The 26,479-nt window shown below is 44.4% G+C and overlaps 1 protein-coding gene across 3 annotated transcripts; it reads left to right on the forward strand.

The window, feature by feature from the left end:
- The first annotated feature begins 1,757 nt into the window (after positions 1–1,757).
- HMGN3 (high mobility group nucleosomal binding domain 3) lies at positions 1,758–26,479 on the forward strand. Of its 3 annotated transcripts, none has more exons than XM_084285120.1 (6): positions 1,758–1,937; positions 15,648–15,698; positions 21,550–21,579; positions 22,199–22,246; positions 24,523–24,636; positions 24,754–25,145. In XM_084285120.1, exons 1-6 carry the CDS (start codon positions 1,923–1,925, stop codon positions 24,883–24,885), a joined length of 390 nt encoding a protein of 129 aa, XP_084141246.1. In that variant the 5' UTR covers positions 1,758–1,922; the 3' UTR covers positions 24,886–25,145. The 3 variants fall into 3 exon arrangements, with proteins under 3 accessions (XP_084141246.1, XP_084141245.1, XP_084141244.1); XM_084285119.1 differs by lacking the exon at positions 24,754–25,145 and adding an exon at positions 25,152–26,479 and having other exon boundaries at positions 1,774–1,937; positions 24,523–24,595; XM_084285118.1 differs by lacking the exon at positions 24,754–25,145 and adding an exon at positions 25,152–26,479 and having other exon boundaries at positions 1,781–1,937.

A 26,479-nucleotide genomic window follows, 5' to 3' on the forward strand; every position in this document is an offset into this window, starting at 1 on the left:
ATTGCAATGTTTCCATCGGACCTGAGCTTGGTTCAATGGAGGAAGAAAACCATCTGCAAATAACTTGTCAGCTCCTAGTTCTTTCATTTATTGCAGCTAAAATTTCGCATTTTCTTCACATTGCTCATTAGTTTTAGCTAATTATAACAATGATGTCAACAGGATTGCTTCTCCTCTTCCTCCAAAGCCAGAAAAAAATTACCCCCTCAAGTCTACTGGACTTTCTTCCTTTTCCCAGGCTTCTACCTGGTGAAGACCTGGTGTGGGTTGCTGAGAGAAATTTTATCTTCTTCAAAACTTGATGAGGCCCTCAGCCACTGGGTCTAGCTGAGCAGAGGGTTGTACTCGGTGACCTCCCGAGGTCCTTTCCAACCTGAATTATCCAGTGAGTCTAAAAGCAGGAGGACAAGATCAACCAAGAACTAAATGAGGAGGAAGGCAGTCGGCGAGGTGGCCAGAATTTTTAATTTGTTCCTCCAAAGTTTTGGAATGGTATGGAATTAGATGTGTGCTTAATACAGATTTTTGTGTGGCACAGGAGAAAATATTACGGTTATGCTCATTACTGCGGTTGCGTGCAGTTCTCTCAATTTTCATCTGGATTAATGGAGGCCTAGCTCTGGTTTCTCTTCCTGAATGGAAGCTGTAGGGATTGATACCATCATCCACAAATAACTAAAGATGCACGGGACAAATCCTGGAGATTAGGTGAGAAAAGGAACAGGGAAAGGTTAAGCTATGGAGCCATCCTGACTCATTTCCTTCCTGTGTTAATTAGTATTTAGATGTTACACCGCGTAAGACTGGACTCAATCCTTGTCTCACATAGTTACCTCCTGATGAAGTGTGTGCTGTTCAGTCCTTCTACATGGAACTATGTTGCCTCCCATCAGGTACTTAAATGTACGAAGGCAGTATGAACCAGGTGGGGTGACTCTAGCTTGGTGGTGTACACGCTTCACAGGGAGCAACAGGCTTTCTGGCCCAGCAAATCAATACAAAGCTGTTCCAACAACATCAGCAGGAGAATCTAATCCTTCCTAGTTCTGAGATCCTCTAGCTTGTTGTCAAAATAACACTATAGCAGAACAAGAGGTATGGGCTTCAGTCCCCTCAGGTAAGAGCTCGAGGCCTCTGGCTGCCACATCCCTGTGGGTGACCGAGCTCTGCACAGGGGGCTCGGTCCTGCTGCTCCAGCAGGTGCTCGGGGGATCGCGTGGTATCCAGCTCATGGGACTTCTCTTTATTTTTGCATTAAAATTATATTCTTTATTAAAATTGTATTTTGAGAAGTGCTTGTTGGCAGCCTAACTTGGCTGACCGTGCAGCCTGTGCTGTGGCTGTGTTGTTCCCCTCGCTGTGTGGCGTCGCTGGCGGTTGAACGGGGACCGTGAGGCGCCCCCACAGCCCTGGAGGAGCTGGGGGGGGGACCCACACTGGAAATCAGCCCGGGGGCTGAAAGGGGAGAGCGGCTACGACGGGGACGGGGCTGCGGCGGGTTTCAAGGGAGGAAGAGAAGCCGCAACCGGGGGAAGGAGAAAGCGAAGGGCGATTAAACGGGGCCGAGCCACGCCGCGGCCATCACCCTGAGGGGACCTCCCTGTGGGGGGGGGGGGGGGGGGGGGGGGAGGAGAAGAAGGGGGGGAGCTCCCCTCAGGGCCGCGTCCCCAACGGTCCCCGCGCGCGCTGCCGCTCCCGCCCCGCCGGCCTCTGACCCGCGCGGGCCGCCCCTGATTCGCCCGCTCCCGCCGGGGCGGGAGCGGCGCAGCCAATCAGCGGGCGGGGCTGCCCCGTTCCGCCCGCCCCCCGCCGGTGGGGGGTCCGCCGGGGGCGGCGGGCAGCGGGCAGAGCCGCGGGCAGAGCCCTCAGCGCCGGGCGGAGCCGCGCTCGCCGCTTGGGTCGCCTCAGCGCCGGCGGGCAGCATGCCGAAGAGAAAGGTAACGGCCCCGCCGGCCTCCCCGGCCCGCCCCGCTCCTCTCCCGGCGGCGGTTGGGGGCTGGGAGGTGGAAGGGGGCGGCGGGGGCAGCTCCGGGCCTGGGATGAGGCTGAGGGGTGTGTGGGGGGGGGGCCCGGCCGCGGGGTCCGGGTCTGTGGGGAAGGAGGAGGAGGAGGAGGAGGAGGAGGAGGCAGCGAGCCATGTTAGAGCCGACCCGCAGACCCGTATGTACCCGCTGCCGGCCCCCCCCCCCGGCCTCCCGAGCCGAGGGGCCGCGGCTGGGGGGCTGCCGGCGCCGTGGTGCTGCGGGATTTGCCTCCCCCCCCCCATGCTGGTTTTGGGTTCTGGGGGCCTGGCCCCTAAAATAAGGTGACCCGCGGCCTCCCCTGGTGCCCAGCCACAGGTGGGGGGATGGAGGTGCCCCCCAGCCCTGTGCTGTGCTGCTGCTGAGAGACATAGAGTGCTGCTGGAGCACCCCGAGCCCCAGCAAGCAGACAGAGCTCGCTCCCTGCCAGCCGTGTAGGGCTGGTGGCCTCCCTTGGCATGCCTCGCCTCGGTGGCAGCCAGCCCCCAGCGCTTTTCCTTCCTCTGTCCCTTCCCCACGGCCCCCAGTGCCTGCCACGGGGGAGGAGGTGACAGTTGGAGGTCTTGGGGCGACTCTGGGGACCTGGCAGCCCTCCCGCCCCGGGTCCTTTGCCCTTCTGCACTAGGTCGGTGGGAATGTGTCAGGCTGCCCTTCCGAGCGGGGAGCAGGGTTGAAGTCGCTCGTGGAGGTTTTTTTGCTGCCCGTGGCGAAGTGTTTGTCAAGAGAAACTTTATCTTTGGATAGTAGGTCCATGAGAGCATGGCTTGTTTTTAGAAGACTATTAAAAAAAATTTACGCGTGTTGTCAAAGCGATGGAGACAAAGCTTACTCGGTAAATTGTGATTTACTTCGTACCGCACAGGCGAGCGTTTGCATTTTAAGATTGTGCATAAAATACCAGTTTTGGGAAGCTCTGGGTCCAGGAAGCGTTTGAACAACACTTTTGAGAAAAGTGGAATTGCTGAAGTGTTCCACAGTGGTCAGTTTTCTTCCAGAGTAACATCCACGGAGTGAGAAGTCAGTGGTACAGCAGCAGCTGAGCAGTTTCATCAGTCAGCTCCCACCTGGACAGAGAGCCATCGCGTGCAGCTAATCACGAATTCTGCTCTCAAAACAAAATTTTTAGCTTGGAAAAAAAACTGCCGATACCAGAATGTTGATTGGGTGATAAACCCCAAAAAACAAAATGAGAAAATTTCATAGTTTTGTGGATAAGTAAATAAATAATATCGCAGAAAGGGCTTGCTGCTGCTCACGCCTGCTTTTGCGTATGCCTTGGTTACCTCAACTGGCTGGTCTTTTTTTTTTTTTTTTTTTTTTATTCTGCTTTTCTGTCCATCTCTGAACAAAGTTTGCATCTCTACGTAAACTTCAGCGAGTGGCTGAGTGTCTGGCACGGCGCTGTTGGTGGATGTGGTGAGTGACTGCATCGGGCTGCCTGTCCTCTGCAGGGCCGTGGCGTCAGGGCTTGGTGTATCGCTAGCAGGTTGAGGTTTGTGGGGAGACTGGAGAGCTTACCGTGTGTTCAGACGGTGTTGGGTGCTGCACTACAACAAAAGGAGGTTGAACTCTGGACTCTTCCTGTCAGATTTCTGCGCGCTTTGCCTGTTGTAATAACATGTTGTGGCGTGAGCGTGGCCTTTCGCAAGGTGTGCCAGTGTGGGGTGAACCAGAAGGCTTGTTGTGGTATCGATAGCAGCGAATGCCTTGGCATGGTCGGGGGTGTTTCCCCTTGTTCTGTTGCCTGTCGAACTGGAATTAGCTCTTGGGTCATATTGGAAAACTCCTTGACCTTGAAACCGCCCCGGTAAAAACATCTCTGTGTTAGGCATGGAAGAATGAGGAGCCGTCTTGTGCCTGGTGGCAAGGAGAGTCGCCATGTGGTCACACACACACACCCACGCGCGCAGGCGTGCGTACATAAGCTCTGGTGTCATCGTCACGGAGGTGAGCAGTGCTCACACCTCTCAGCAGCGCGTGCACTACCTCAGGGGTGTGACCAGGCCAGGCGGGACCCATCCCGTGCAGAGCTGGGGCCACGCTCCGGGATGATGCAACTTGGTCTCTAATCCGGCCCCAAGCAACACGACCTACGCTACACAGGCTGTTTTGAAAACATTTAGAGCTGGATCAGGTGGGAGGGCTAGTTCCAACTTTTTCTTCTGATGCCTTGTTTTGGATAACATCTTTGAATGTTGCTGTGGCTTCAGAGCAAATAAAAACGCTGTGATCTAATTTGCCGCTTCTGTAAACTATTTGCTCCCTTGTAGTCAAGGATGTTAGCATCGACTGTACTGCAGAAGCTGTGAAAACGTAGTGGGGAACATCTGGGGCAGGTTCCTGTTCCGATATGCAAAGTCCTTTTCTCTAAAGTCAGTAAATATGCCCAGCTAGTCTGTAGAAACCGAAAACTTCTGAATATTTGGGTTGGAATGCTGCTGCTTCAGTAGAAGTGAGAAGGTGCCATGCTTTGGGCTTGGCCCATTGTAATGCTCTTAGTTACATGATCCAGCAATCATTTTTTCTGCAGGACTCTTACTTTCCTACTTCTTTTGCCAACCAGGTGTCTACTCAATGTGTCTTCTAATCCTTGGGTTTAAATGCAGGTTCTCACATGTACTGGACTAGAGCTGTTAGATTTCGCCGGTGTTTTTTCCTCTGGACCTAACCTCTGTGCTCTTTGTGAAATACTTCATCATGTTTGAATTTCTGTTTCTGTGATGTTGTGGATATTCAAAGAGGAATGTGTTCCTGCCCTGCTGGTAGGGAAACGGGGCACAGAAATAAAGGGAGAAAGTGTTGGAATGGTCCCCTCACCTTGGATTCTCAGTTTAAGATGTCTGAAGTGATGGTTTCTTAATGAGCTCTGAGTGGTGCAGTTGTTACTTCTCCAAATTTGTCGTCCTGCCTTACGGTAAGCACACAGAAACTGAGGAACTTTCAAATAGTAACCAGTTCTCTGAAGTGTGGGAGCAACTTGTGATTGACGCCAATTAGCTAATGAAGCCAAGGGTCCTGCAGATGACAGCTTGGTTTGCTGGGGCTCTGATCCTGCTGTCACTGCTCGGTGCGCAGGGGGAGGTGTAGGTCTTGTGGCAAAAGCAGTAGGCGAGCTTGTGTTCGTAGTGCAGCAGTGAGAAGTACACTCAAGGGCTGTAGGGCTCTAATTCCTGTCCCTTTCCAGGTATTCATACTCCAGGCGTGCATCAGACTGTGCCAAGGAACTTCAAAACAGAGTTGACAAGGCAGAAGCTCCAGCAATGCCCCTGGGACTCGCACCTTGATGGTCAAAGTGCCCCGTGTTGGGCTTGGAAGCTGCTGGTCTGTAGCAGAGGCACTTTTGGGTTCATCCTCAAACACAGCAGGGCATGGGATGGGGGAATTCTCTGGTCTGTGTCATGACCGGGAGGTTGGTTACACATTACAAGGGCAAAGGGAGTCAGCAGCAGATCCTTAATGTCTTGTCTGCTACCCCCTCCCGTTCTCTCCCCAAATTCCCCATGTTTTGTGTTGACCACTTCCTCCTTTCTCCCTCTGCTGCATGGGGACTAAGAAGTCAGAGCTCTGTAAAGATAGTTTCTGCTCCATTTTTTGCCTTGGATCAATCTTAGGTTGTCCAGTAACTGCTGGAAATCAGGATAAGCAACATCAGAAAAAGCCGCTTTGGATCCATGTCGCTGAGGTACCCCAATTACAAAAAAAACTCCTGCCTAACGTGCCAGCAGAGTCCTTGGGTGGGCTTCTGCCTTGGGCACCCTTTGCAGGCACAGGCACAACGTTTGCTGTGCGGTCAGGGACGCACTTGGATTCAACCAAGGCAAACAGAACAGAGGTGCCAGAGCGTGCTAAGACTGCAGGATTCCCGTAATACGGGGGAAAAGGCTGTTTTGTTATGGCTTTTCAATTTTAGAGATTGTAGCGCTAGTAATAAATTTGTAACCACTGATGATTTTAAACCCTGATGTATTTAAAGCAAAACAAAATTGCTGATTGGCCTTGACCGACTCGAAGAACCTACATTTTTCATATAAAAAACAAGCAGGAAGGATCATGGTTTTATCTGCATATGGTACATTTAGATGTAGTGCAGTGTAGCAGTGTTGACTGGCACTGAAAAGCCATTCTTGAATAATGCTGCTGTGCCACATTGCCATAAATAATATTACAGGGCTGTTAAATACATGCAACATATATTTGTCCGTGGTTTATATTAAAAAGCTTAAAAGAGCTATTAATGTAACTTTAGCTATGACTGGTTTTTTTTGAGAATTATGGTGATTATAAACTCATCGACCGAGTTTTTATAGATCTAAAATGCTTCTGATTGCTTTATGCAATTCTGTAAAAATCTGACCCATTTAATAACAATTGGTTACAACGTATAGGAATTTTCTTCTTTGACCACACTGAAGTACAACTGGAATTAATGAATGGGCACCCTCAACGTTCTTGTTTTTTCCCTGAATTAAAAGTCATTTGTAATGCTTCTCCGTGCGTTGAAGCATGTTGTCTGATGAAGTACAGCCAGTGACACAGTCTGCTTTATAACCCATCACCTTCTATGCCAAAACTAAGCAGATGCAAGTCATCTTGTTGAGCACATGGATTTTAGGGAAGTACCTAGTGATGCTTGTAAGGGAAATCAAAAATAAGCTTGATGGTAGTTCAACAAGCCAGTGGGGTTGTTGTTATTGTGTGATCTGGCCAGGATGTTGGTATTATTTTGCATTCTAGAATTATCAGCATTAAGTTGTGTTTTTTTTTTTAATAAAAAAATAAAGAAGTCCTCTGTATGTATCTGGATGTAGCTGGTATATGCCATGCAGTTTAGTGCTGCTTTTCCTCTATCTTACTAGAAAAACTTTTAGTTTCTCTGCTGTTTTATACCCAAGCAGTAGGTAGAACTGCTGTGTACCAAGACGTATCCTTGTTTCAGAGAAGTTGTATGAAGTTGAATTTTACTTGGTGCAAGTGTGCCTTTAGTGCAGGGTGTAAGCTAACCAGATCACAGCTCTTGTTGGAAGTTAGCATCTCTCTTTGTAAACCAAGCTCAGGTAAAATGGTGATTTCTCCCATGGTCCATTAGCCAAAAAGGCGTTTTCAGGCACTGGACTTAAGTTGCAGGTCATGCTCCTGTTAGAGCTCTCTTACTGAACAGATGTGAACATGCCCTTGAATTCTTTTTTTTCCTTGGATCATTTTAGTTTCGAGGTGCTACATGATGGTGCAACGAATGTGTGATAACCCCTTAGGAGGGAGTAGGGCTGGGAACGAGCAACTGGCAGCATTCAGAAGTAAGGTCCTTCTGTTTCAGTTTTACCATCAGCAAAACTGGCAGTGCGGGACTTCATGGTTCGGGCTGCAGTTTGACAGACACTTTGGGTGGCCAAAGAAGCAGTTCCAGACACCCGTTCGTCTCCTTACCCGGATTTAACCTGTGGGCCATCGTGCACATTTGAGGTAGTTTTGAGGCGGGCCATGCTGCTGCTGTGGCTTCCCAGAGGCTGGCACGAAGAGGAAGCTGGCTGTCTGGCGGGGACATGCAGAACTCCCCCCAGCACCGTGGCTGCTGCTGCCAGCCAGGCGCTCAGCAGAGCACAGCCACAGCCAGCCTTCCTCTGGCTGTCCCCGAGCCCCTACGTTAGGGTACGTAGAGGGGTGTTCCTTAATTCATTAGGCATTGCTCCTCAGAACAACTTGACGGTCAGATCGTATCCCGGAACTGCTATGGAAAAAGATGCGCTGGGCTTGTTTGGTTATTTTCTTCCTTCGGTGTCCCTTGGTGACCAATTTTCAATTAATTACTCCTGTAGCTCGGAGATACCGCTCCTGTCTTCCTGTAGTAAAGAGTGGGTGTGCTTGGTAACAGTGGAAGCTGCAAATATAGAAGGCAATTCCCCAAGAGCGTTCGGATCTGTCTGCACAGAAAGATCGTGCGCGTTCCCATCAACAGCAGCCTCGCTGGGACTGTGTAGGTATGTCAGCTCTTCCCACCCAGATTTCTCTGTTGTCCTAGTGCTGAGTTAGCAGCAGCAGAGGGTGCTCCCACGGCTGGAAGTCGAGTGGCTGCTGACGTTTACTTCTGCGCTCTTCTGTTCCTCTCAGGCAGAGTTAAGGAGAGGTGTTGGTGCTGTTCATAGTGGGAACATCCTTTGTCACTGCCGCATCCTTTCGTATCCCACCTGCCTCGTCCTCTCAGCCTTAGCCCCTTGGTTTATCTTCTTTTGAAATGTATTTAGGTTGTCTGTGGAGCTCTCCTTTCTGTAGTAGGGCGATGCTCTTGTCAACCCCAGTTGGAAACATTCCTGGGACAAAAGGGGCTGGTGGGTCTGGGGCACGGCACCATGTGTGCCTTACTTGGGGCCCTGTGGCACCTCTCAGTCCCAACAAAGGCTCTTCTCTGGATTTCTCTTGTTTTTATCACAGTTACATCCTCTGGGAGGGAAGGAATTATACACCTTTTTTTTGTCATTCATGGTATCTCTCTTTGTCAGAGGTGGCTATTTCTGAGAAGCAGTTACGCTATTAAAAATAGTTGCATAAATTAATCTCTGTTTTTAAATTTCTTACGTATTTTTCCAGAAGTATTTGGTGCTGTTTTCCTTTGCAGGCCTGATCAGTTCCATTTAGACATGGGTGATTTCAAAACCTGGCCTTTAAGGTTTTAAAAGCTCCAGCTGTGCGTGTAGACTTGCATGAGTCAATCAGCTCCATCCCACTTGCAGAACTGGCACCAGCTTTGAAAGGCCGGAGAAATATTATTATTAGTGGTTGAATGTCATCCATCATATTCTTTGAATCTGCCTTTTTATTTTATGGTGGCAGTAAAGTTGCTAAGCAAATATTGAGACAGGAATTTACACACTACCAAGCTGAATTCTCGGGTCTGGAGTTCAGGGGAAGCTGGATGACTTCAGATAGATGAGCTCTGCTCACTGCTCCCGTGGCTGGTGGGCATTTTTTAAAACACAGCGAATTATTTGAATAAGGAAGGAACAAGGAATAACTGTTCTAAGTTACACTGCTGTTTTTAAGATCTGAGCTGCTACCTCTGAAAACTCCTTCGCTCTGTTACAGGTAGAAAATGGCCCATTACCAAACCTGACTTGAGGGAAGACAAATTTGGAATGTCTTGTCCCTGTTTTTTTTCAGTCCGTTGTCCTAGTCATATAACCCTTCAAGTAAATGGTGTAAAAACAAAAAGCCAAGCCAGTTGTGAGACTTGCAAAGTGTGCCATCAAATTTCAGTGTGGTTTAAATTATATTGGTCAATCATTGCCATTCCCATTCAGTGGGAGCAGCAAGGCCTCTATCTACAATGAAGAAAAAGTACTTTTTCTGGCAGGTTTGGGATATCTAGAAATACCCCAGGCCTAAATTGTTTTCTGTCTCATCTGTCTGCTCTGGAAAAGGATAAAGCTCGCAGAATTTAACTGTTTGAAAGTTAAGGAATTTAATAAAATGTGCTTGTTTTGTTTTCTGAGCCTAGTGATTTTGATTATATCCAGGCAGCTTGTATTCTTATTTTCTCACATATTCTTTGAAAACGCAATGCATCTTTATTCTGTTTGGCTTGAATTTCTAATGAAGAACAGAGATTTTGATCAGGAACTGTTTTTTCACTCATTTTTTTCCTACTAGCACATTAATACCAGGGGACATTAATGGCCTTCCTTATATTTAAACTTTTAAGTACGGTTTGTGTTTTCAGAACTTCATGATCCAACAACATTCTCCCCCAAAGGATTAGAAAATTAAATATTCTGCTCTTAGTAGACACAAATAAAGACATTAATATTCTAAAAATGATGTCTTGTATAGTATTTCATTGTAACGTTGTAATGCTTCTTAACAGAAAAGATTAAATATTATATAGATTTAAAGAATAAGTATTTAAACTTTTTTTTTTGGAAAGTAAGGAGTAAGTGTTTGATTTAATACAAGTAGCAAAATGTAATTTGGCAATTTGGTGTCTGGAGCAGGAGGGAGTTTCTGTGTCACGCATGTTTTAGAGCTTTATAAATATTTCTTGACAAGCTTTAGGAACATGCAGCTCCCAGCCTCCCCCTGTACAGAATCAAGATTTTATTTATATATGTAAGTATATACACACATACAAAGTTTGCACAGATTATGTATATGAATAACTTATATCTACATATGTTTGTATGCACATATATATGTGTGCAGATATAGATTATATAAATAATGTATAAATATACCCCCACCTCCGAAGTCGAATGTACATAGTGGAACTCTCATTTTAAAAAGCAAAAACTGAAAAAAATATTTTATATATATATATATAAAAAAAATCTAAGAGTTTTGGAAGAGTGCAAGACATGTCAGTCTGGATAAGTATTTACAAAATGAAACCACTAAACAGATTTATTTTGTACTTCATGGTTCTGGCAGAATTACCCGTTTTTGACATTAATGGCATTTTTTTTTTTTTAAACCAGGGTCAGGCTTGTTGTAGAAAAAAAGAAACGAAGGAGTGCAGTAGGAAGAATACCTGATTTCTTAAAGCATTTAATATGGTGATTTAATTCCGCTTGCAGAGTTCATTCAGATTTCCTTGGCAGTGAGCATAGTTGTATCAGCTGCGAGCAGATCAAAGAACCAGCTATAAACAAAGGTTAATGATAAGATCCTGGAGGAGCTGAAGGAGGAAACAATGGCTAGAAGGATGGTGCAGGAGTTGGTTGGTGTTAAATTGTTAAATTAGTGAACCCGCGGAGTCTCTGTTAATCTAAAACAAGAAGCAAACAGCATTTTAATTACATTTATGAAATGGCACGAAATTCAGAGCTGCTGTGAAGACAGAAATAATTAGAAGGTCTTGCATGTATGGGGAAACAATTCATTGAATTAAATTTAGGCTATAGCAGAGCTCTGTTCACAGGGAAGTAAGGGGAGTGGAAATGTTAGGAAAACATTGCAGTATCCCCTGCCCCCCCCTCCCCCCCCAAAAAAAAAAGAAAAGGCTTAGGGCTCAATATGATGTCTTTTATTTTTTTTTCTACAGTGGTTTTGTTGCAAGCTTTTATCATGTTTTGGTTGGTGAAAAAAGTTGTTGGAGGGAATGACCAAAGCATTACGTCATGGAAATCACAGCTAGAACAGCGAGCCAGGAAAGTATCCACAGGCAAATCCCATCGCAGGCAGCGCATTGAGGTGTGGCTGAGCAAAACAGCTTGCAAAGAAGGGAGGAAACACTACAGAGAGTGCTCGTGTGGTAGGACGGTGAAGGCTTTCTGCCTTTCAAACTCCTTAAGCTGGTAGTTACTATGAAATTGGTACCTGCTTTATGCAAGGGTATGAAAGGACTAATTTCTGTCCCACCAGAGCTGAGGTATTGAGTGTCAGCTAGTAACAGGATCCTTCCCGGAATGAATGATCTGTTGCATTTTATAAGCCACCTCCTTTGCCAACTGTTACTTCTCACGTTCTTGCATTCTCACTTTTCGTGCCTTTAGTGTGCTCTCCTTTACGATAGTGCAACCCACTCAGTTATGTATGCAGTGTTTATCCTGAAGCTGGTCACTGCAGGTTCAAACACGCGCCTTTGGATCTATCAAATGAACAACAATAACTTCATTACCACAGGTTACTGTGTCCTCCATTAAACCCTGCTTATGTTGCAGGATTTCAATAAGAGAATTGAAAAGGAGAAAAAGCGTCTCCACCAGGTAAGCAGCCTTTAGAACAACAACAAAGGAAATTGGTCAGTTTGTTCTTTTACATTTTTTCTTAAAACAGTTATCTAGTTTTCTCTTTTCAACTCAACAGTTCTGTAATGGTGTTGGCATTGCAGGCACCACCGTATTGTGGTGGTGCGTAGAAACACCAGTTCTTGTGCATACTTCACAGCTAGTGAAATGCAAGAACTTTGTGTGTAAATAAGTTCAATTTCAATATTCATTTACCTTTTTTTTCTTCTGAATACTCCCAGTAATTTATTAATATATATATATATATTTCCAATCTTTACAAAACCATTTTCTAAGTTGTAGCTTAAGGAAGAGAAGGCCAAAAAAAACCCCAAACCAGCCCCACCACAAAATCCAACTGATTGCTGCTAGGCACGGGGAATCTCGCACACAGCCTTGCAGGTTAACCTGGTGGTATAAAAGTTGTGCAGATCTGACAGAGCTCGCGAAGCTTAGCTGCAGCTTCGTCTCCAATTGTATTGCCACTACGTAGTGCAGATGGAGGCATGACACAATGTGTGGTCATCTGAACCTAAAACTTGCCGTTAGATTAAATGTCAAAAGCATATTTATAGTTAGCCAGTCAGCTCCTTTGCCGTGCCTTCTCTGTACCTCTGTGAGTGGAAAAAAATAATTCACCATTATCTGGGCCTTATCGGTTGTTTCTTTTATTATCTGCCTCGTCTCTTGTAGGCATCCACGCAGAGTCAGATGCAGCAGGCCTACAGAGGCTGCTTTATGAGCGTAACGTGGGCGTGCGAGGGGCTGCGGCTGGGGAATCACCGAGGCTGTGCTGTGCCCTTCTGTGCTGTTCAGCGCCAGCTGAGGTCTTGATTTGGCTTCACCAAATTCACCGTGTGGATGGTTCCCCCCCTGGGCAGTTTGCAGGGCAAGGCATGGTAACCAGGGCACGTTTTAATGTGCCCGGGGTGAAACACGGTGAGCCACGTGCCAAGAGGACAAAACCAGGGTTCCTTTGGTGGTTTGGCACCAGCAGAAAGGGCAAGAGCTGGGACACGGACTTGAAGGTTTATGGTGGTTTCTACATAAAAGCCCCGTGACTCCCAGATACAAGTGCAGGCTGCCACTGCCTGTGGCATGCCAAGTGGTCTGGGAGCTGCGCTTGGCTCAGATCCGTTCACATCCCAATCTCTGATCCCAAGGGAGAGGAGAAAGCGCTGTGGAAACTAGCACGAAGATCCACGTCAGGCTGGAATGCCCGAGCAGGGCTCACAGAGGGGAAAACAGGCTTCTGTTCCTCCTTTAGCAATTATGTTGTAGCCCTATCTGACAACTTTTTGGGGTCTGCCAGCCTATGGATCCCGGGCTGCTCGCGACTGCCTGTGCCACTTGGCTCTTGCCCGTTGCCCTGCCTCAATTGTTTGTGCAGCTGCACAGCCAAACGAGCTCACTGGAGCGGGCCGGGGGGGGCTCCATACTTATAATCTGTATCTGTATTTATAATATTTATGTACTCGTTGAAGCAGCAGGCTATTTTTCAGCCGGATCGATTACCTCAGTGGCGACACGGCCCCCCCCGCTGCTCTGCCAGCCTCCTGGGGAGGCGAGGCCCTGGGAGGGCGAGCGCAGCGGGGAGGCACCGGCGCCGGCGTGGAAATGGGAGCCTGGTGCAACCCCGCGCTGCTTGCCCGTGCCTCCCGGGTGGCTCCTGTGCACCTCCCTCCGTGGAGGAAAGCTCTCGGCCTTCAGGATCGCTCTTGGATTTTCCTCAAAAGGAATTTTGGGCTAATTAGCTAACTTAATCAGGCTGTTACGTAACATGTCGCAGCGCTGTACAGCGGTTGTGGCTGCGTTAAGGGTATTTTAATATAACTTCACTTTTCTTTTTTCTGTGGTTAGCCTCGTGAGCCGTTTTTAAAATCTGTCGTCAAGCAATAATACTGACATCTAAAAACAGCCTGCCCCGTCTGTCAGGAAGGTGGACGTGTCTTTCGGTGGTGCTGGAGATAATGGGGTAAATTGCTGTGCCTTAACTATACGGTGTTGTGGGATGAGAATTTGCTCCCGGGCGATTACTGCAAGACTACTGGCATGTGACAGTGCCGGCTGGTGAGGATTTAGCCCTGTTTCAAAGCTCCTAAAAGTGAAACGGTGTAAAACAGCCCGATTGCGGGGTGTGAATCGGTTTCATTCAGTTTACGGGGAGTTTTTCAGCCTGGCTTCCAAAGGAAATGAATCATGCCGCCTTTCTGTCCCTGCCCCTATAAATCTCGAGCCTCTTGGCCCCCGTGAGGAGAAAATGAGACATTCTCTCACAGGTTTCATATCTAAATAGGTGCCCAGTGCAGGAAGGATGCTATTTGAGTTCCCCGTAGCAGAAAGGGTGCAGCGCAAGTTTGTGAAGACTTGAGAAAATTCAGACAGGAGAAACAGATGTTAGGACTTGATGAGCGCCGGGAAGGCTGTGCTGGAAGCTCGTACCATGTTGTGCGCCGAAGAGGGAAGTTGTAGGAGCAAGGCTGCTGGTGGCTGCTCGTGGAGCTGCTCGTTTGTGTTTTGCTTACGGCTCTTCATGCTCCCAGCATCACAGCAGCGAGCCGTGGCACCTCTTTCGTAACCAAGCCGAGAGGCTTTTAGGAATGCAAACCTGAAGCAGTCCTGCGGGAGGCCGGCGAGGCTGCAGGAGCTGGGGGAGCAGCCAGGCTCCATTTTGGATGCCTGACTGTTGCTATTCTGAGTTGCTCTACCCCGCTCGGTGCTGCTCAACTTCCTGCTGTTTGCTAGCTGCTCAGACGGTCGCTCCTCGGCTTTTTTTAACCCAGCTGCTCTTGTGGCATGCCCCGCTTCTGGCCGGAGAGCACCGAGTAACAAAGCCACGTTTTATTTTCGAGCAGGGAGTTGCAGAGTGTCTTTCTGTAAATACGTTAGCGCCCAGGGACAGGAGAAGGCAGTGGGCAGCTGCTGCCAACCCGCCGGTCCTTTTCTCTGCTCTAACCTGCGTAACTCCAAGGAATTGTGTCAAAACCTGTGTGTGGGTAAGGGGGGAATTGGGAGGAGAAAGGAGAAGGTACCTAGCCTGCTCCTTTACTGATTGAAAAGCAGAAGGGCTACCAAACTGCCTGTTAAATGCCCTTTTTAAACCCATGCCTTTCTCGTAGTTCTCCTCCAGCTGCTGCCGTGTGCTGGCTTTCCATGAATTGCTTGCATCTAGGTGGAAACCGTGTCATTTGCAAAATGTAAAGTAGTGCATCTTGGGCTGTAAATGAAGAGCAGAAGCTGGATTTCTAGCAGCGGTTTAACTAATGTTTCTTTGGTACCTCTGGCAGACAACAGCGGCCAGGTTGAGGCTTTGTTCTTACGAAGAAAGATGTTTGTCCCTGGCTTTCCTGCAGAAGTCTTGGTGTTTTACCGATTTTTGCTGTTTTGATGGTGGAGAGGAGATGAGGGGAAAATACTGTTCAAACTTCCAGCTGAGTGAGCCTGAGGCACAAAAGGAGCAAATCAGATAAAGAAATCACTCATTTCAGTAATGCTGGGCTTTTTTGTTTCGCCTCATCTCATTACCAGTGAAGTTCCTGTTTGGGAAGAAACATGTGAAGTTTCTTGGGGATTTCAGAAGCCCGAGAAGAGCAAACCTCAGGCTTCCAGTTCATACTGTTGCGCTGCCAGCTGCTGATTAGGTGAAGCTCCCAGGGGAGCCTGCAGGTGCTTTGGTTAATTGGCTGCGGGGATCACTGGGGGACGCTGTGTGGTACACGTGTACCTGGTGATGATCAGTCCTGGTGTTCCTGCTTGGAAAATCAAGAATGGTTTTGGTACGATGGTGCCCGTACCAGGCTTCCTGAAGTTGCTGCAATGTACGGAAAGAAACGTCTTCACCATAATTTTGTTTGCTGTTGCTTGGATGCTTTTAAGTCTGTAATAAAAGCACTGACTTAATATTTTCTTTTAGTCTCCAGAGGGTGCTGAAGGCAAGGATGCAGCAAAAGTAACTAAACAAGAGGCAAGTATATTTCCTTTTTATTTTTTTTTTCTTTTAATTCATTTTGGCATGTATTTCTTTAACTGGAGATCTGTGGTCTTGCGTATCAGAAGGCTACGAATCGCTCTGCCACTTCTGGTGAGGTGTTTTCAGTGCGAGTAAAGACAGCTTGCTTGAAACCAGCAGCGATCCACGTTTGTAGCTTTTTTGGGCATAGTTTGTTTTGGTGCACTGAGGTCTCATAGGACTTAACCGATACACAGAATACATTTCAGAACCATTTAGGGCTTTTATAGATAAGCTCTGGTAATGCAGCAGCGGGGGCTGTCACTGCCTGGATCCGGGTTCCTGTCTCTAGTGAGTTGGCAGAAGAGGGTTAATACACGCACCTCAGCCACGCTCCATCAAAGCTATTCTTAGCTGAAGTGCCTGATGGAAGGGTGTCTTGAATTCAGATACCAGGCTCTGACCTGGAGCAGCTGACACATTTGTGTGTTTTCTTTGTCTGAATTCGCTTTAAGGGCACAGCAACTTCTGGCAGAAAAGGCAAGGAAGCAGCAGGTGGTGGCTTGACCACTACAGTGAGGTTTGCTGGAGTTCGTCTGTCACAGGCCTTAACGTGAATTTTTTTTTTTTTTTTTTTTGAAAAAAAGAAGGAGGGGCTAAGGGAATATGGGGATTTGTTTTCTTAGATTGTCATCTTTTGAAGCAGACGAAGTTAAATCAGGACCCGACGGGTGAAGATTCAAATGAGCTAAACCTTAATTGCTCTTCTTGTAAATCCTTGGGAAGAAGTCAAATGAAGTTTTACATTTTCTGCCTTGAGAAGTTGGTTGCTGGTCAATCCAGCAGAAAAAAAGATGCGAAGAAAATGTCAAAATATTCAAACAATAGGAGCGATTATAATGAGCTCCTTAAAAAAAAATAATAACTGGGAAGGAAGTCTGAGAAGAATGGGTTTTGGTATCTCAGTATCTTCCTATGAAATTTTCTCCAAGACCAATTAGTTTCTCTTTCACAAAATATGAAAAGGCTGACTAAATCATCGTAAAAATATAATCTTTTTTGCTCTGAATTAATGGTTTTCTCTGTCCCAGTTTAAATATTACTTCTTCAAGGGACAGAAAAGTAAGGTTCCTTCCCCTAAAAGTTTGAGAGCTGATTGCTTACATAAAGGAGGACCAAGAAGCTTACAGAAATATACAGGTTCTCTAGAGAGAGCCTGCTTGCTCTGAAATGCGAGTGCTCTTAGAGTAGTCTTCAGTCAAGATAATAGTGGCTGATGATGCTACAGGAGGGGAGGAAAAAAAGAATACCTTCTCAATAGACATACCTGTAGCTCTCAGTGGGTGAGTGAGGAGCATAGTTGAAAGAATTAGTTTAGAAACTGTGGGAGCTCTTGGAATGGGTGGTATGTGTGCAGAAAGGGTGGCTTCAATCTGAACCAAAACAGACCCATACGGATGGCATTGAGGAGGTCTGAAGAACTTGTTGGTCTCCTTCAGATGTGCTGTTTAAAATAGTTAGAGAGTACGTAGGGTGAAGTCAGTGCTCCTGGGCAGTGGGATGGGGAGGGAGATGGCACAGAAACCATAGAGGTTGACATCTGAAAAGTCAAAGAGCAGTATTGAGAAATAAAGCTTTGCTTAAATCACCCGTGAGAACAGGCAACAGACTCGCATTGTAAGAACTGCACATCGAAATCTGGGCAACTTGGACCCGCTAGTTTTAAATGAGGGCATCAGTAGGTAATGGAAACTTGTTGGGGCCCAAAATATCCAGGTTGGAGAACTACATGGCATTAGAGATGGGATGGAATTGTTACATGCCTCACGTGTCTTTAATATTTCTCTAGATTAATAGAGAAATCAGTAACTACAGCTGAGTCCTTTGGGGGTTGCCAAGCCCTGCGTTAATGGGGTGTATATAGTGTAGAAACTGGGCCCGCTATCGTTTGGCCACAATAATAAAAGTGTCAATGGGATGTTAAGGGACATCAGAGAGGTTCCGAGGACAGCAATAGTGTTAATGGAGATCTCACTTACCCTTCAGAGATTTGGTAAGAGGCACAGGATGGCACTACAAAGGCAAAAACCAAGTTAAAACTGTAAGTGCTTGCTTCCTGGAGGAACAAATCAAAGGGTCAATAAAAGGATAATAAGTCCTTGATGCTCTTCAGTAGTATTGTAAGAGTTAGTTAAAAGGACAGTTAGCAGAGAACTAATCTGTAGTTGTGGCTATAATATATTCAGGTTCGTCATCCTTGCAGGAATGTAAGTCCAAATAAACTCCACGATGGTAAGTTTTGATATCAAGAAAGGGAATTTACTTAAAAATGATAGCCTATTAAAAGGAGCAGCTAAAAGGTTTAATGGTTGCAGGTGGCAGAGAGGCTATGTGATACACCATGCTAGAGGCTCGCAGAAGAGCATGCTATTCTTCAAAAGCCCTCCCAATCAGAATGGCTTAACAGCAAATTAAAGGAAATTTATCATTTTTAAAGGTGTTTCTATAAAGATAGAAAATAATGAGGGAAGGAGCAAACCCTCCAGCAAGCCAAATGTGAAGCTGAAGTACAGTAACGAAACCCCTGCTGTGGGTAATTCCTACCGAGGTGCTCACAGTGGGGCCACTTCCCATGGGTGCAGTATCTGGAGGATGTTCTTGAATTGAGTCAGAGGGAGATCTAGGCAGCCTGGCTGTATTCACCAGCACCCAAATCTGAAGTTGCCAAACTTTTATGTGTGGGACGTAACTTTTACTGCTTGGCCCCGGTACCAGAGTAACTGAAGGTAATGAAATGCTCCCAAGACTTTAGATAAGGGATTCTGGAAAATGAAGGCTGTAAGTCTGACTTGGAAAACTAGTAAAATAATATAAAGAAAAATTAACGCTACAATGCATGCATGTAGACAAATGTATAATAATTTATATAGCATAATGAGGGAGCCAACACCAATTTTGCAAAGAGGTTATACTTCACACAGCTGAGTTGTTTGTAAAAGGCAACAGGTGCATAAATGCTGGCATACTGATTGCTACAGCCTGCTTACACATAAATAACATTTTGGATAAGGCTCCCCAACCTGGTTCTTCAAGAAACGAAGCTTGCATGGATTAAAAGGAAGATATTCCTAACAACTGATAACAAATAAAGGTATGAGAAGAAAGTAGGACATATAGCTATAGCTATATTTCATAATATAGCTATTCACAATAGCTAATTTTCATATTGGAGGAGAATTATCAGTGGAGTGTTAAGATTTGTGCTTAAGCTTGTGTTGCTGAATATATTCATTAAATAATGTAGGAGAGGGAGTAGTGGAGAAATGACAAACTTTATAAAACATGATCAGAAAAATTTAGAAGTGAGACCGAGAAGGATGTAATGTCACTGATAACTAGGTGATAAAATGTAAGTGGTGGTAACTCAGTATGAGAGATGTGAATTAATTCACGTGGCAAGGAGAAGATGGCAGTGATTGGCACCAAATCAGCTGGTAATCAGGAGAGCGATTATGGAATCACTGCGAGCAGTTGTTAGACAACAGCGGTTCTCATCACAAAGTAAACAGAATGTGGGACAAATACCGGAGGACAGAGTGGGAAACATCAGCGTATCACAAGATTACTTTGTTGGGCACCCAGATGCAAACTACAAAATGAAGTTCTCCTGGCTCTTCCTTAAGAAGGATAGAAAGAAAAGCACACGAAGTACAGTGGCACATACAGAGGGTGCGGAGCAGCTTTTCAGTGGGTTCCAGCGGATGGTCTGGGATTCTGGACTCCTCATATAAGAGGGGATAAAATGGTCAGCTGCACAGAGAAAGGCAGTTAGTAACCTGAGAACCAGAGGGATATAGTGCAAGTAAGAAGCCAAGCAAGTTTAGAGGAAAGGCCACAAAGAGTGGAGACTCTACTTTTTCTTTTCCACACAGCATTATAACCCCGTTATGGAACTCATTGCTACGGGATGTTGTGGAAACCGAAAGCACCAATGAGTTCACTAGCTTCTTAGACAAGTTTATGGAAAAAAATGTCCCTTGGGGGCTGTTAAACGTGTGGTGTATATGTAGCATCCAGGTTGGAAAGCTTGCACATGTGGATTGCCAGAAGCTGGAGCAGTAGGAAAGTGCAAAGTGTTGGTTGCTCTGTCTGCTCCATTGCATAGGCTCTTTCCAGGGGTGTTTGCTAGTGGACCAGTGTCAAACAGACAGCTGGGTAAGCTGATTGTTCCTGTCTTAGTACAGCTGTTTGAATGGGGAAAAAAGTTCCAAAATGATATTAAAATCTGGCCTTTTACTTGACTCTGATTACCTCCTTATAGGCAGATAACACAGCATACATACAAACTCTGCATGAGCATTAAAGTGACGTACCAGTCGGGCATTCAGGCATCTTTAAAGGAGCTGGACGGCTTGTGCTGAGTTCCTCATAGCAATGCAGAACATACATGAAACCAGTGATGGAGCTGGCACAGGTGGGGAACGTGGGGGAGGTTATCATTTGTGTAGAAAAGCACAGTGTCTTTTGAAACGTAACTGCTGACACAACATTTTGATGCCCAAACGTTGAGGGATAGAAATCATCAGTTGTGAAAACAGACTTGTTTATAAGAAAAGAGAGGTTTATGTTTTTGTTTTTTGTAAAAGATGCATAAATGTTTAATAGCTGAAAATATCGCTAGGTGGTTTTTTGCTAAGACTTCTGTTTTGTTGAACCCAGATCTGAAGTTTTCACTACTGCTTTCCACAAAGGGTGGTTAAATGGCTCCATTGAATACAAACTCCTGCATTCTTCAGACATAAACAACAGCTTTTTTTCTGGTGCAAGAGATATGTGGAGCTGTGGTTTTTCATCTCAACTTAAATGCTTAATGCATAATTAAAAAGGTGTTTTTGATTCACTGTTTCGGCTGTGTTACACGGGATATTTGTTGCAGTTGAGCTGTCTCTTTATTTTGATTACAAGTGCGATTCCAGTTTTATGATACAGGCCAAACTTTAAGCGTGTTTGCTAACCATGCTGTGTAACTGGATCGTGGGTTCATCTGTTTTGATGATTTCAGAAAATATTGTTAGCAAACCAGTGAGCTTACAGATGCTTTGAAGACTTAACTCATCTTCAGTGGTAAACTTATGAGAAAGAACAGAATGAAATAAAGATTAATAAGGGAGGTGATGAAGGAAGAAGGAAGAAAAGCACAATATTTGACATTCTTCTTTCCTTTTTAGAATTATGTTTAAATAGAAGAATTCATTTTCCATGTGATTCTGCAGCTGCCTTTGTATGCCTCGTCATATGCACTCCTGGATTGAGTGCGGGGGATGATGTGGAAGTGAGGGCACCCCTCTTTTTTTTTTTTTTTTTTTTTCCTTTTGAAATTTTAGGGCTCTGATATCCTCTAGGGAAGGACGTTATCTTTATTCTGCTGTGTATCAGATAGTCTTTCTTACTGGCTATTACAAATAACATCTAATAAATTACAGAAACGTCATTCTAAGTATTTACGAAATTCAAGTATTTTTGAGAAAGATTCAGTGTCCTCTGCACAGGTAGGCACACGTAATGTATTTGTGAACCTTTCAGAGTGCAGCAACAGCCTCAGGAGTACTTGTAAAATAGGGGGAAAATAGTATTTCACCATATTGAGAGTAGATTTAGAGGAAAATTTGTCAGGAATTACACATCACTTTGTCCTTTTAAAATTTGGGTCCTCCAAGATGAGGACACCCTGAATTGTGTTTGGCAATAGATGGGTATTTTGGCAGGGGCGTGTTTTATGCTGTCACCATGACTGATACTGTGTTGCTTTGAATGCTGCTTGCTGTTTGCCTATAAAAATGTCTTCTCCTTTCTTCCTTTTCTGTAGCCCACGAGACGATCAGCAAGATTGTCAGCTGTAAGTATCTGTGACAGCCCTTGGTGTATACTTTTCTAGTGCTTTCTCAGCCCCATCAGGTTTGTTACATTTTGCTTGATTCAATTTTAATTCTTGCTGAGAGGTATTTAAGAACTCTACAGCTAAAGATAATTGCATTTTCTTGGGTTTGGGAAGTTAGTCTGATAGAAGATGCATTTCCCCACCTCAGTGCAATGCCGTGTGCTACATTCGGTATTGACTCAGTGTCCTTTTGCAGGCTGCTAGTTGTGGAAGTGCAACTTGTCTGTGAAAGAGAAAAGGCTGTCCTTTGAGGGCTTCATTCGCTGCCACTACTAGTACTTGGGTTTAGTTGCTCTTCTCTGTTAGAGCACATCTGATAGGCCTTTTTTAATAGTTACTTCTGATCTCCGTGTTTGTCTCTTCAAATGATCCTTGATCTGCTTTCAACTCCTAGAGTGAGCTAAAGAAAATAGGTGTGTGTACGGTGAGGAGGTGCACTAAGGTTTTTCAGCCTTTTTCGAGGTGCACGGTAACGAGTGGGAAGTAAGGGAAGGGGGGGGGGAAGCTGCGTGGAGCTTGGGTTACTGGCTTCTGGTAACGTGTTTAATACATCATGCAACTGAAAATGTCTTTTTAGAAACCTGCTCCACCAAAACCTGAACCCAAGCCAAGGAAAACCACTAAGGTAAATATACTTCAGCTGCCATCCTTGTAGCCAATAATAAGCAAGTACACTCCCTTTTTGCACTGCAAACAGTTGAATTCGCTGAGTATTTGTGAGAGGCATCAGCTCCCCTGCCCTCCTCCCAGTTCTCCCCTCAAAGAAAAAACAAATTAGATCATTCTTTTCTTTCTGTTCCACCCCTTCCTGGCCTCATTACTGGCCCAAACAAAATGTCTTGCCTGTTTGATATGCAGACTATGTTAGTTTGTAGTTAATTTCTACTTCAAAAACATTCTTCACCTTTCCTACACCTTTCCTGAAATTTACAGGTTTGGTTTCTACAATAGGATTTGAGATTAGTGCATGCCATCCTGTTTCGTTGTCTAGAGGGGCAGTACTTCATTTCATAGTGAGATACTCTTATCTCTTCTTGAAGCCTGGCAATTGCTGAGAATGCACAATTATAATTAAAGGTGAAATTAAATATATTTAAATTGAATGGTTTGGGTTTTCTAGGTCAGTTACGGTCAAATTAAAATCTTATTAGAGTCTGAAATACCTTTCCAGGATTTCAGCATGTGAATCATGTACTTCAGAAACTGTAGATCTATTTGCGCCCAAGGGGAATGCTAAATAAGAACAATTGCTTTATCAGAAAAAAACATACTGCTGGAAACTCAGTCCAGCACTCCTCACGCTTACATTTTTCAAGTCCTTGTATTGGGATCTCAGCTGGGCAAGTATCAGAATATGAAGTCCGTGTGTGAAAGTAAAGCTATGGCTTTGAACACATTATATATAACTTAGCAACTTAAAATACTAACAATGCCTTGCTGAGTCTGTCCTGCTTCTCTCTTAAAAAGAGCCACTAGGAAAGGAAGGGAATGTGGTAGGTTCTGTATCTTCCAGCATGTGTTACAAAATGAACATGGTGCAATGAGTCAGGTGAAGCTGCATTGGCATCCAAGGCTTATTTCAGGCAACCGGACTCCTTTTCAACATAACTCCAAGTAATTTATTTTTTTTTTCAATACAGTAGTCTGGTTTTTTGAGTTCTAACCAGATCACGTTTTAAGGAGTATATTAATCTTGGTCTCCAAAACAAAAAGCAGCAAATGTGTGCTGTGACCCCGCTAATAAACAACTAAAGATAATACAGCTTCAGCATCCCTTTTATTGTTCAAAGCTTGCAAAGTACGGATTTACTAAGTCCTCAGTTCATTCATTTGTAGCTGAAGAGTTAAGATGATACACACCACCAGGAAGCATCTCAGGCATTGCAGCTGCTGCGTAACATCGAAGCTCAAGAGTGAAAGGAGTAATTCAGGCTCCCCTGTAACTGGGATTAATGACATCCCTTCCTCCTTGCCCCACTGCTTTATGGGGAATGGCTGCTAATGCTCCAATGCAAAGGGAAACTGACCTTAATATCCCTGCTCCCAGCTTCTGTTGCCATTTTGCATGGAGAATTTGGAGCGAATGATGCCATGGAAGATATTCCCAGGGTTTATCAGAACTATTTTAGCTGCCAATGAAAAAAAATACCCTGCCAAACATGATTTACATTTTTATCCCATTACTTATGTTTTTATCTTTATCCTATGTTTCTACTGCTCTGAGATCACAAATATAAATACATACAGAAAGCAAGGAATAAAACAAAAAGTAGGTTCAACATAGGAATTGTTCAAGAGCATATCTCCAAATGAAACTGTAGATGTTAGGATAGTTCCTTTTGATAAATTCTCTGCTTTGTGTTGCTGCAGATGGAATTTTATCAGTTTGCCTTTCTCATGTGTTGGTTGGTTCTTTCATTGACATGAAATGAACATCACAGATGTTACCAAACTAACAAAAGGACAGCCAACAAAAGTGCTTAATTTTGTTAATCTAATTTATTATTTCATGTTAATCAAAACTGTAGTGCTGCTGCACAAGCAGTGCGGTGTTTGTGCTTGGCTAAATAAGCTTTCCATATATTATAATTGGATTTGTTCATACAGATATTTTAGATACCTCTGGCTTTTAATCAGTGCAACCAAAATAGTTCGAGGGTTTTGTTGTATCCCAGTGAATTAAGAGAAACAACAAAGAAGTAAATTTTCTAGAAATTCAGGGAGTCTGGTTAACTTTGGATATAAATTTTTCAGGTGGTGTTTAGCTGGTTTTCTGTTTGAGTCCAGCACAAGCAGCTTGCTAGAATTTGCTTTGTACTTCATATGAAGGATTTTTGATAAAGATGTAGAGTTGTGGCTATTCATGCAACATCTGTGCCCATGTTTTTAATCTTCTGTCAGAAGGAACCTGGAACAAAGGCCAACAAAGGTGCTAAAGGGAAGAAGGATGAAAAGCAAGAAGCTGCAAAGGAAGGTACTACACCATCTGAAAATGGTGAAAATAAAGCTGAAGAGGTACTTTCCACACATACCTCCTGCTGATTGAATCAGTGCTTTTTTAATTATTCAGCCTTTCAGACATTGATAGCATGTTCATAATGTTTCTTTTTATTGCCCATAATGTTATTGCAGATTCGCATCTCTCGCTCAACTGTTAGTGTTTCAACATCCAGAGGTGCCCCACCCAGCACACTGTCAGTAAAAGGGCAGATTGAAACAGTGAAAGTTAAGGGTACGGTAGAGCATTCTGCATGTGTGCAGTGAATAGAAACAGGTAGTGGTGTGGTGCTTTTCAGTATGAACAATGGAAGCTGACAGGTAAGGCTTGTATTGCTTTTGAAAAGCTGGGACCAATGAATTAAGAGAAGTGTGTGAGTGTACCTGTTTTGTTTGTGTGAATGTAATATCGACATAGGGTTGAAATTGAGCTGTTTAAAAATAAGAAATCGAAGGAGTAAGAGTAGGGTGGGTATTCATACATATATAACAGCAATTTACTATAGTAATTAATTTTTCTTTCTTCTCCACAGGCTCAGAAAACTGAATCTGTAGGTGACAAGAAGGAATGAAATATCATGAAAATTTTGGGTTGATTTTATGTACCTCTTGGACAACTTTTAAAAGATATTTTTATCAAGTATTTTGTAAATGCTAATTTTTTTAGGACTATGATAGTTGACATATTAAACTGTATATGAACATTTCCCTTCTCATAACAGTGCTTTTAGAAATTCCCATTGTTGCCAAGTAATATAAATATCAACTTAATATTGCAAGGTATGTGTAAAATTGGATCAGCATTCCATACACTTGCTTTAAGAAATTAAGTCTTGTGCATATGGTGATGTTTTTACTGTGCGTATTTGAATTTTTCATGCAGTTTTTCTAGAGCAATAATCAGTGGTGCTTTTGTACTTAGGGTTTATGTGATTTTAATGAAACATGGATAGATGTGGCCACCTGCTGACTATTTTGGGTTCTTTTAATGGATTAAAATAAAAGGTCTCCTTGCCTGCAAAACTACAGCCTCCTAATGTTTTCTCTAAATCTGAGGAATGCCTTACTCATATTTTCAGCTGTTACAAGGAAGACGAATTGATATAGCAATGATAGTTTTGCATGCAGTCTGTTTGGATTTTCTTTTTTTTGCTGGTGTCTGATGGAAAAAAAAAATACCCGCACAGGAGTAGCAGGTTGGGATTTTCAGTGGCCCGCAACCTAAGCGACTTTATAGGTACATTCTTCAGATACTCTCTCATAGGGTGAGTAGAGCTGACGTACTCTATCAGGATATCGTGTCTGTAATGAAGTATCAACAGAGAATGAATTGCTCGATTGCTACAGACATGCAGTAACTGCTAAAACCAGCTTTGTTTCTCCCCCTGCTCCCTTTTCATTAACTAGAGAAGACTTGCATCATATTCTCTGGCAACACTTCTTTCTACCTGCAGTCTCAAATTTAATATAAACAAGTAATTGCTGTTCTGCTTCAGCTGAGGACAGTTGTTAATACATTGAAATCGCTGTTAAACAGCGCTATATATTTGTTACCTGGTAGAAATGGAACAATGAAAGTTATTTTTGAGGTGATTGTGGTGATGTGGTGGAGTAGCTAATGATTTTTTAGTATCCATGTTTCAACTCTGCAGCTCATTATAAGCGCCTTTTATAATTTTTCTCCTTCTCTTTTCTCTAGGGGCCCTGGTATTTCTATTGTTACTTCTGGGATGGGAGGGGTGAGAGAAAAAGATGTTCCCTGTTCTTCAGTAGTATTGATTTGTATTGCTCAAGTGGTGGCCATTATGTCTGAGGATACTTCTTGCTTGTTTAAGTCAATAAATGAATGACTGTTGCTTGA

The sequence above is a fragment of the Netta rufina genome, assembly GCF_964035555.1.
Source record: "Netta rufina genome assembly, chromosome: 3".
Lineage (NCBI taxonomy): Eukaryota > Metazoa > Chordata > Aves > Anseriformes > Anatidae > Netta > Netta rufina.

Excerpts from the sequence above, each read along its gene's own strand:
- HMGN3 (XM_084285120.1), top strand. Across the intron at positions 15,699-21,549 it reads CAAAAGTAACTAAACAAGAG|CCCACGAGACGATCAGCAAG; the intron begins GCAAGTATATTT and ends CCTTTTCTGTAG. Across the intron at positions 24,637-24,753 it reads GTGAAAATAAAGCTGAAGAG|ATTCGCATCTCTCGCTCAAC; the intron begins GTACTTTCCACA and ends ATGTTATTGCAG.